At 40.5% G+C, this 11,677-nt stretch overlaps 1 protein-coding gene across 1 annotated transcript in view; it reads right to left on the bottom strand.

The window, feature by feature from the left end:
- Positions 1-11,677, bottom strand: part of LOC110325619 (transmembrane protein 180-like) — a 23,747-nt gene that overhangs the window by 3,181 nt on the left and 8,889 nt on the right. Inside the window, 2 exon segments of the mRNA XM_021203765.1 lie at positions 10,043-10,165; positions 11,289-11,372. Of these exon segments, the coding sequence (XP_021059424.1) occupies positions 10,043-10,165; positions 11,289-11,372 (207 nt within the window).

The following is an 11,677-nucleotide window of genomic DNA, read 5'->3' as shown; positions in this document are numbered from 1 at the left end:
GGATCAAAGGCGTGCGCCACCACCGCCCGATTCGGGTTCTTTTCTTTTCTCTTCTCTTCTTTTATTTTCTTCTCTTCTCTGTTCTTTTCTCTTCTCTTCTCAAAACAAGGCTTTGTTGTAGCTGGCCTGGATTAGCTACATAGATCAGATTGCCTCAGACTTGGGACAATCCTTCTGGGATCACAGGCATCAACCACCATGCCTGGCTTCTGCTTGTTCTCAGGGTTTCTCCTTTCTTCTAAAATTGTATATCAAGCAGGGACATGACTTTAGAGAATTTATTCTCCTCTCTCTGCTGAAATATGGATGATCTATTGACTAATTTGCTATCAGACTGTCTTTGCCTCTCATGTCCAACCTTACCAACTGTGGCGTTTGAATGAGAGCGCCCATGGGCTCACATATTTGAATGTCTGGTACCCAGTTAATTGATGGACTGTCAGGAAATATTGGGAGGTGTAGCCTTGTTGGTGTGTCATTGTGGGTGCTTTGACATTTCAAAAGCTCTCATCAGGTCCAGTGAGCTCTCTCTGCCTCCATCTTTCAGCTACTGCTCTAGCACCATGCCTGCCTGCCTGCTTGCCTGCTGCCATAATCCCCACTGTGTTGATCATGGACTCATCCTCTGAATCTGTAAGCCACACATTAAATGCTTCCTTTATAAGTTGCCTCAGTCATGGTGTCCTTTCACAGCAAAAGAACAACATTTTGAATGAATCTCCAGTATAAATAATAGTTTTTTAAATAAGTGTGTGTGTGTGTGTGTGTGTGTGTGTGAGAGAGAGAGAGAGAGAGAGAGAGAGAGAGAGAGAGAGCTCTTTGCATGTATGACTGCATGATAGAAGAGGGCATTAGATCCCATTACAGATAGTTATGAGCCACTACTGGGAATTGAACTCAGGACCTCAGGAAGAACATCCAGTACTCTTAACCACCAAGTCGTCTCTCCAACCCTAGAAAATAACTGTTAAGGCAGGCAAGATGGCTCGATGAGCCACATTTGATCTCAGGGACACACATAGTGCGAAGGCAAAACTGACTCCCACAAGCTGTCCTTTGACCTCCACACTTGTGCATGCACATGCACACATTAATTTGCTCATCCTTAAGCTCTGCTTACACTTTCTTTTCACCAAATATTTATAGCACATTTGCTGCTTTAGATTCTTCGGATACAGATCAAATAACAATAATATTGCCACTCAACAAACCTTACCTTCTAGCAGAAGCAAAGAAACCATAAACACATGGATTTAATTTTAGCATGTAATTATAATAACATTTTTCCTTAGGAGAAATTTTTATGCACCTCATTTTCTCCCATGATTTCCCTCTCTCCTTTCAAAAGAAAAATAACTACTGAACAATAAATACCTAACAATAGGTAATAATATCCCCCAAATATCATCATTTAGTATAACTCACTTTTTTAAAGATTTATGTATTTATTGTATATGAGTAAACTGTAGCTGTCTTCAGACACACCAGAATAGGGCATTGGATGCCATTACAGATGTTTGTGAGCCACCCTGTGGTTGCTGGGAATTGAACTCAGGACCTCTGGAATAGCAGTCAGTGCTCATAACTGCTGAGTCATCTCTCCAACCTACACCTTGCTTTCTTAATTTACACCTGCTAAGCCATTTGTAAAGTCGTCTCTATGAAGTAAAGGAAGCATAATATAAGCTATCATACTGGCACCTCAAGTTCTGTTACACTTAGATTCTTCCTAATCACAAAGCTGAAGTGAAACCTGGCTTCTCTCTACTCTCCTTTTCCCCACTGATCTCACCTCTAAAAGGTGTGAACATTACCAGGGCTACACCCATGAAGTAACTTTTATTGCCAGTAGTAAAAACACAGGCGTTCCTATCAGCGGAGCTGTGAGCCAGTCAGTATCAGTGCATATGCCTGCTGAGAAAAGATACGCTCAGGATGGAGAGGGCCAAAGAATTTAAGGTCCGCTGGGCACAGATACATCAATTGTTGCTACCTTGGGAGCAGAGGAGAAAATTTCCCTTTCATTAGGTCAATGTGCTAAGAATAGTCATCTAAGGCTGGGCATGGAGGTTCATGCCTGTAATGTTGGTACATGGGAGGCTGAGACAGGAGATCACAAATTCAAGGCCAGTCTGCATTACACAAAACAAAACAAAACAAAACAAAACAAAACAAAACAAAACAAAACAAAACAAAACAAAAGCAGCCAGGAGTTGGGAAGGGGTCTAACAGCTAGGAACCAATGTTGCAATCTTGCTTTCCTAACAGTCTAAAATCCAGAAGTCCAAGATGAGAGAGCCAGGTTGGTTAGACTTTAGTAGGGGCCCTTTTATTTGTTTGCAGACAGAAAGCATTATCCCGTGGAACTGAACCTAGGATGTGCCTAGCACATGCAGGCATTCTCCCTCTGGGCCACACTGCCAGCCCAGGAAGTCATGTCCTTGCATGGGACGGAGGGATGGATGGCAGAGAGAGCCCGTTGATTTATATTTTCTTTCGCCCTTTCGTGTGTGTGTGTGTGTGTGTGTGTGTGTGTGTGTGTGTCTGTCTGTCTGTCTGTATGTATGTATGTATGTATGTATGTGTGTGTAACCTAGCCCCCACACACACATGCTGATGATGATGCAGATGTTCTTTATCAATGAGCAGTACCCAGAGGCCCTGACCTCGCTCTTTCCAGAGTACTTACCCTATCATGTAGGACTTATGTTCAGGACCTGCCCTAAACTCACTTCTCAAAGGTCCCATCTGCAAATATTGCCCATTGTGAGTTAGGACTTTACTATATGAACTTTGAGGAGACTCAGTCTGGTTCACAGTATCCTGTTTAACATGTTTCTTCCATTGCTACTAATTTCCCCAACAACATTATGCACCAAGAGACAAATGGGATAATTTAATTGCCCAAAGTTACATGGCTAGTAAGTTTGGAGCTGAAACTGAAATTTCTACCTACAACATTTTATCTCATCTAATACCTTTAATCTCAATTTTAAAGGAAAAAACACAAATAAACCAGTTTTTAAGAAGGTTGCCTATTTTTATGGAAATGAATTAAGATGCTCTTGTGTACCAAGGACATTACAGCTGGGTCTGACTGCAGTGAGGTGCTGTCTTGAAAGTGTAGGACTCTAATGCTCTACACACCTCCTTTTTTGCTCCTACATCCATCTACGAAAACTATAAGGGATGGGGGTAGAATAGTCTGGGGTTTCTCCAGAAACCACCCTAAGGTCGGACCTCTCTCCTTTGGGTTCCATTATTCCCTCAGGTAGCCCCTTTGCAGTGGAACTCTAGCTCCATTTACAGAAGTAAGTAGGAAATGCTATGGAGAAAAGTTAACACTGGCCACAATTCTATGGGAAAACCCAAAGTACATATATTACTGTGGTACTAGGCACATCTTGGTAGAATTCCCTCTGAAACTTCATAACCACATTTCTTTCATGATATCAGTAAATCAATATAGCCTTTACTATAATCTTTTGGGCCAAAAGGTTTTCATTTAAAATAATGCAAATGCTTATGTTCACTATAATTAGTGCCTAGACTTAAACAATATTGGCTCAAAATAAGTGCTTATCTCTATATTCCTAAATGTACGTGTGTTAATATATGCTTTGCAGCTTTAATATTTTGCCTGCTCTTAATACTAATTTTCTAAAATTCAATGCTATGGAAGGGGAAGAATGAAGCTGTCTTTCACCAAAATACAAAATCTGAGGCAATGCACAGGATGTTCTGACTCCTGAGTTTTCCTAGTTCTTCTGGTGTGCCTATATAATAATTAAGCAGATTCTTCAGAAGAAGAAGTTGGGGGTTGTGTGTTCTTATTGTTTCTGGTTTTTTGTTTGTTTGTTTGTTTTCGTTTTTGTTTTTTTGTTTTGTTTTGGTTTGGTTTGGTTTGGTTTTTGCCAAGTTTGTGTGTATTGGCCAAACATGGTGGTGCATATCTTTAATCCCAGCACTTGAGAAGAACAGACAGGAAGATCTCTGTGATTTTAAAGTTAGCCTGATCTACACAGCAAGTTCAAGGACAACCAGGACTACATAGAGAAACCCTATCTCAAACAAACAAACAAAGATTGTATGCATCAACGAACTCAAGATTAATAACATGAAAAACGTTAGTATGCCTAGTTAATAGTTAAGTCCAGGTAAAGGAAGATAGCTCGATGAGTAAAATGTTTGCTATATAAACATTAGGACCCAAGGTGGAGCCCCAGAACACACATTAAAAAAGCCTGACATGCTGGTGTTCACTTGTAACCCCAGCACTGAGAGGTGGAGATATGAGATCCCCGGACCTCACTGACCAGCCAGCCTACCTTGCATGGGACCCTCAGGCCAGTGAGAGATTATGTCTAAAAAGTAAATAGCACCTTGGGAATGACACCTGAGGGTGACCTTTGCCCCCTATACACATGTGCGCACATGTATATGCACATTCACAAACATACAACCTAAATATATAAGTAAATATTTTAAAATACAAACCTTAAGGCTACTTTGAATTTGTATGCGGTTCACTCTGAGAAGAATCATTCCGTACTCTGAGCTCTTGCTATTGTTGAAGACCATGCTGTCTGCTATGCCATCAGAGGAGAAAAAAGTCACTTTCTAAACTTTTTTCATGAATACGCCATTAGAAGAGAAAAAAAGTCACTTTCTAAACTTTTTTCATGAATATAAGTTTGGAGGTATCTGTTATGAAACTTCAGGACACAAAACCAGCAAAAGAAATGGTGCATATATATCTATATGTCCCAACTTGAGACCCATGCCATGAGAGAAAGCCTTCCCCTGACATTATTAACAATATTCTCCTTTATGTGCAGATAGGAGCCTAGCATTAATTGTCCTCTGAGAGGCTTCACCCAGCAGCTACGGAAACAGATGCAGAGACCCACAGCCAAACATTAGGTGAAGTTCAGGGAATCTTGTGGAAGAGAGAGGGGAAGGATTGAAGGAATCAGAGAAGTCGAGGACATCATAAAAAACCTACAGAATCAACTAACCTGGATCCATAGGGGCTCCACAGACTGAACCACTAAACAAAGAACACACATGGGAAGGACCTAGGCCACCTACACATATGTAACAGATGTATGACTTAGTCTTCATTTGAGACCCCTAACTACTAGAGCATGGGCTGTCTCTGATTCCGTTTCCTTGGGTCCCTTTCCCCTAACTGGGCTGCCTTGTCTAGGCTCAATAGGAGAAGATGCGCCTAGTCCTACTGCAACTTGACATGCCAAGGCAGGTTGATATCTGTGGGAAGCACCGCCTTCTCTGAGGAGAAAAGGAGGGGGAAATGGGGGAAGGTGAGGTGAGAGGAAGAGACTGAGAGAGAGGAGGGAAGGGAAATTATGATTGGAATGTAAAGTAAAAAAATTAATTCAAAAGAAAAAAGACATCTTGCCTGTCTTCCACATGCTAGAAATAAAGGCATGTGTGGGATTAAAGGCATGTGCTAGCACACCTGGTGATTTCAGTGTTATTTAGAGATGAATAATATTTTATATATGTATCAGATTTTCATTATTCATTCATCTGCAGATGGACATAAAGGTTGGTTCTAATTCATTGCTATACATAATAATCAGAGCCACAATAAATGTGGATGTACAAGTATCTTTATGGTAGGATATAAAGTTCACAAGAAGTGGTACATATTTAATTTTTAACATACTTGTATAGCTTGGTGTTGAGCTCATTGGTAGAGCATTTACCTAGCATGCCCCAAGCCTCGGGTCACATCTCTAATATGGAAAAAGAAAAAAGAAAGAATGGAAAAAAAAGGAAGAAAGAAGCATGCTTGTATATAAACCAGACTGATCACAGGAAGCCATTATTCTTTTTGTTTTGTTTTGCTTTGGTTTGGTTTGGATTTTTAGATAGGTTCTCATACTACAGTTCAGTCTGGCCTGGAACTCACTATATAGTACAGGCTGTCTTCAAATTCATGGCAATCCTCCAGCCTCAGTCTCCCTATGAGCTAGTATAACAGGTATGAGTCATCATACCAAGCAAAAACTATTTCTAAACTAAAGATTTTTATTTATTAATCAGTTATATACAATACACCAGTAGATGACAGTGTAATCCAGTGAATAAAACTGACGGTCTATGACCCCTGGTGAAAATGTACCTTTGTACTCCTAATGTCCTACGAAGCAGTAGGAGCCTGACTAGGACTGCAGGTCACTCCCTGCACATGGGGTAGATGTGTTTACTGCATCCCATGCAAGCAGCCACTCATAGGCCTGTGTTTGTTTGTAGTTGTGGCTTCTCTCACCTCTGGACTTAGCTCAGTGTACTGGACTTGCCCTTTTGCCTCTCTAACACCATGCAAGCAGAGCAAGAATGAACCTCAGGACTCTAGCTCTCAGCTCAGAATTAACACTACAAAAATTCTATGAGTGTCTGCCAAGAGGTACATAAGTCTACTTGGTTGAGCAAGTGAAAGGAGGAGGCGTTTGCCATAACACCCTGGAGCTGAATTGTGTATTCTCTTGTGTAATATGCTGGCAGCTTGGTCTATAATTTCAAAACTATCTGCTTCATATTTGCAATGCTAGGGGTTGAATCACATATGCACTTGGCAAGTGATTAACCATTGGACTACATCCCGAGAGGTCATGTAATTCTTTCAGCAGAAGATTATAGACATTTGATGATCTATTTCTTTTCTTCTTGACACAATGTCTCATTGTGTAGCCCTGACTGGCCTCAAACTTACTATTTAGATCAAGGTAGCCTCAAACTCACTGTCAGGTATAGTGGCACACCCCATTAATACTAGCACTCAGGAGGCAGAGGCAGGGGATTTTTGGGTCAGCCTTGTCTACATAGCAAGTTCTAAGGCAGCAAGGGATACACAGTGAGACCCTGTCTCAAAAACAAGATGAACAAACAAACAAACAAACAAAAAAGTAGATGTGTGCCACCATGCCCAAGCCCGGTCATACATTTCCACCACAACTACATGAAATATCTTACCCCATATAACTAGGGATTATTCTGGTTTTCTTGCTCAAATTACCCAATTATAGATCTCTATTAACAAATTCAATGACTATATTTTTGCTGAATTAAGTGTATTACTGAATCCTTTAGGAAGTAAATATAGGGGTCTGTGGGATGGCTCAGCGGGTGAAGATTCTTACCCCAAAGGTTGATAATCTAAGTATGATCCCTGAGACCCACAGAGCAAAGAGAGAGAGCCAACTTCCACAGGTTGTCTTCTGACAGCCACAGGTATACCCATATGCATACACACACACACACACACACACACACACACACACACACACACACCTGGAACTCACAATGTAGCCCAACCTGGCCTAGAGCTCATACAATCTCCTGCCTCACTCAGCTTCTCAAGTACTGGCATTACCACTACATTTAGCTCAGAAATAACATTTCTTTAATTACACCAAGGAATTTAGAGTATCTTTTTAAAGGGGCAAAGGAAAGAACACTAGCCCTAAGTTAGCTGGTTCTGTACACTGGAAACAGTAAGCAAAGAAGCAGATGCTATACCAGGTGTGGTGGTGCATGCTTTTAATGCCAGTATTTGAGAGGCAAGACAGGTGGATCTCTGTGAGTTCAAGGCCAGGCTAGTCAACATAGTGAGCTCTGGGACAGCTAGGACTATAGAGAGACACTATCTCAAAAAAGAAGAGAGAGAGAGAGAGAGAGAGAGAGAGAGAGAGAGAGAGAGAGAGAGAGAGGAAGGGAGGAAGAGAGAGAAAGAAAGGGATAAAGAGATCAGATGCTAGAAAACGTATCTGTAAGAGTGACATGTATTTACATTGGTAGATTTCAACTGAGCAAAGCACACCTGCTGAGTACTACAGTTAGCCTCTGGACTTTCAGGTAGTATGTGCCACATGAGGCCACCAGAGGCCAAGGTTTAGTTATCACTTAAAAGATAAATGATACCCAAGTGCCTGTGTGTGCTTGTATCTCTGAAAATGCTTACGGTATCACGAAACTAGTTTGCCAGCATGTCAGACTGCCAACGTGTCATGTTGCTGAGCCAACAAGAATTAGTGCTCAGAGCTGCTGTTCCCAAGACTGTAAATCTCTAGATTCTTTAGCTTGGCTTCACAAATGGAAAAAGGTGAGGAGCTTTAGAAGATGTTGGTGGCTAGATCATCCCTCTAGAGTTTTAGATTGAACTGGTCTAGGGTGTGCCCTGGCCATTGGAGCTTGTAATGCTAATGTACAAATGTGGTTGAGAATGTTGACTGTTGGGCCTTTTTGTATTTTGAGAACACAGATAATTCAGAGAAAGGGAAACACATCTATTACTCCTCCCTTACCATCACAATGCTAAAATTGGTGATATGTGGCCATGAGACTCTGACCGAGTTTGTTATCGTGGCTTCCTACCATAAACTTGCTTGAGGCTTTTTAATGCTACCTAGGTTTACAGCAACTCTCCCAATAAGTAAAATAGTCACCTAGTACATGGAGAAGCTGAGATTATGAAAGAGTTCCTTCAGATTCTACTAAATGATGAGGATGCTGCTCAAGGCCCAGAAAGTAATCCCCAGTACCACAAAAACAAATGTGATCAGATATGAACTTTACAAGCACTCGGAAAGTGAGGCGTGATTAAGAGTTCTAGGTCAGAGACCAGTAAGATGGCTTGGTGAATAAAGGCACTTGCTGCCAGGCCTGACAACTTAAGTTCAATATCCGGGACTCACATAGTAGAAGGAGAGGACCAACTCCTGCCTTAGAGTGTGTGCATATGGTTGCTGGGGTGTGTGTCTGTGTCTCTGTGTCTCTTTGAACACTGAATAACCAAATGTACAAACTTTTTAGAACCAAATATGTACAGTGTTAATTCTTTAAGAAGTGATTGTATGAGTTTTCTCTGCACTTTAAGCTATTTTTCTGTTTAAAAATTTTCATAGTAAAAATTTGTGAGGGAAAACAAGATGTCTGGATTGAGAAGCAGAAGAAAGGGACGTGGATCAATATGTGTGGAAACTCAAGCATTCAGATGCAGACAGCTCAAACAACAGATAACCACAATGGAACTTTCTCCATGTTCTCATGTATTTAAAAATGTTCTTAATAAAATATTGGGGGAGGAGTTATAACAAAACTTAAAAACATTTGTCTATGTAGAAAAATCATAAAACTGACAGAAAAGAAACTGCTAGAACCAAAAAATAATTATAAAAAGACTGCAAAATATTCTACCATGTCAAAGTCACTGTCTTTCTTACCTACAAGCAATAAACAAGTAGAATTTTATTTTACACATGGAATGTCACTTATATAGTGCCCCAAAATATACAGTATTTAGACATAAGTCTGAAAAAAATACAAGGAAAACTATAAAACTCTTGACAAAAGAAATGACAGAAGGGCTAAGCAGTCCCTGCTCATAACAGGGGCCCTCAGTCTTGGAAGCTGTCAATCCTTCTTCCCACGTGGACCATTAGACTCACTCTCCTATGAGTGTTCCCTGATCATACGCAGACTGGGTAGGGCACGCTCCTCCACATAGTCACAGTAGCCTGTGTGCTTCTGGTAGGATCCTTTTTCATTTTGGGGTACTGAAGATCAAACCTACAGTTCCCAGTATACTAGGTAAGTGTTTTACCATTCAGCTACTTCCCAGCCCTTGGTAGGGACCTATCTTAGCATTTTATAATCTCTAGAGCCCTGTGGAGGCTCCTTTTTCATCTTTTATCCCCAGTACTGTTTTAATCAAGTCCTCAGAAACATGAAGTAATAGTGAGGGAGCGAGTGGACGCCTCAGAAAATGTAATCAATATGAAGTTTTGTGTGAAGGGTACAGACATATGCCATATATGTGATTTCAATAATGGTGTTAAAACTGTCTCGTGGTTCTTTAACATTAATACTTTTATTATAGCTCATTTGAGTTATGTGAGTTAATAGCTAACAAAATCCAAAGTCCAAGATAGTTTCTTAATGGCTAATGGGAAAGGGTGGATTTCTTGCATGACTGCAAAGGTTTTTTTTTTTTTTTTTTTTTTTTTTACTCTACCTATTGTTCGGCTCCCCATACCCATGCTGGTTTAGCTTAGACAGTATCAACAAGGGAGCTAACGACTGGACAGGTCTGGTAAATAAAGCATTGATGACACCAACCATTAAGGAAAGAGAAGACCTGAAAGAGACAAAAGTAAGGCTGGTCCTTACCAATATAAATCACATTTGGTATATTTTTTCTTGTTGTTTTTGAGACAGTGTGTCTCATTATGTAGCTCTGGATTGTTTTCTGGAACTCACTCTATAGACCAGGATGACCGTAAACTCACAGAGATCCATCTCCCTCTGCCTCTCAAGTGCTGGGGTTAAAGATGTGTTCCACCATCCTAGCACATTTGTTGTATTTCCATACTCAAATATGTATGCAGATCTACATCTGAAGAGCTTCTTTATGCATAAAGTTCCCTTCAACCTAAATAAACAACTATAGAAATAGCTTAGCAATTATAAAATATGAATTTCTTAGTTTTAAGGATAATAGAACTCTTTTGTTGCTATTCTATTTATTGTTGTTGATGATGATGATGATTTTTTAAAGACAATGTAACCCAAGCTGAACTTCAACTCACTATTTAGTACAGTCTAACCCTGAACCTGTGGTAATCCTCCTGCCTCGGTCTCTGCAGTGCTAGCATTACATGTGTGAGTCACAACACACAGCTATTTGTTGAGACAGGGTTTTGCTATATGATCAGCCTGGAACTCAGGTGATCCTCCTGCCTCCGTCTACTGAGTGGCGAGACTTCAGAAAGGTGTCCCTATGCTTATCTGACACTAAACAACCACATGGTGTTATGTGTGTTGGCATTTGGTAAATGACAGTGCATTGAAATTCTTACAGCATAAAACAAATTGAGATTGTGCTTTTGTTCCTAAGCATGAGCCCTGATGACTCAGTGGTTCTGTGCAAAAAAAAAAAAAAAAAAATTATGATGTCCTCCTTTCAGAAACAGGAAAACACAGCCCAGGGGCAAGGGATGCAGCTCAAGGATAGATCATTTGCCCAGCATATGCAAAGCCGTGAGGGTCAATCCACACCATTGCAAAACAAAAAAAGAAAAAGTTGACCAGAGTGAAAAAGTGTGAACATTGTATGATATTCTGTTCTCTTGGTCCCAGAGACAGTCCTTAGGATCATCACTCTGGCATGTGTTTGTGGTGTCAGCATAACTGAGCTATAGGGACTCTGGTAATTCCTATGTGTGACATTGAATAGTTAGTATCTGAATAAATATACTTACTGCCTGTTAAACTTCGGTAAATCCGCATCAACCATGTCTGCCACTGGCAAATTAAATAAGCAAAGAGAGGCGTGTACAATCACCCTAGGAAAAAAAAAAGTTAAAATACTGTACACATATGGACATTCTATAACTACAAAGCACAGAGCAAAAACAACAGGAGCTGGAGATATGGCTCAGCAGTTAAGACAGCTGGTTGCTCTTTAAGAAGACTCAAGGGGCTGAGAGATGGCTCAGTGGTTAAGAGCAATGACTGCTCTTCTAAAGGTCCTGAGTTCAATACCCAGCAACCACATGGTGGCTCACAACCATCCGTAAAGGGATCTGATGCCCTCTTCTGATGTGTCTGGAAACAACTACAGTGTACAAGGAAAAAAAAAAAAAAAAAA

Source organism: Mus pahari, chromosome 1, assembly GCF_900095145.1.
Source record: "Mus pahari chromosome 1, PAHARI_EIJ_v1.1, whole genome shotgun sequence".
Taxonomy (NCBI): Eukaryota; Metazoa; Chordata; class Mammalia; order Rodentia; family Muridae; genus Mus; species Mus pahari.
Note: the sequence above shows the minus strand (reverse complement) of the source record. Positions and strands in the feature narration are given on the sequence as shown.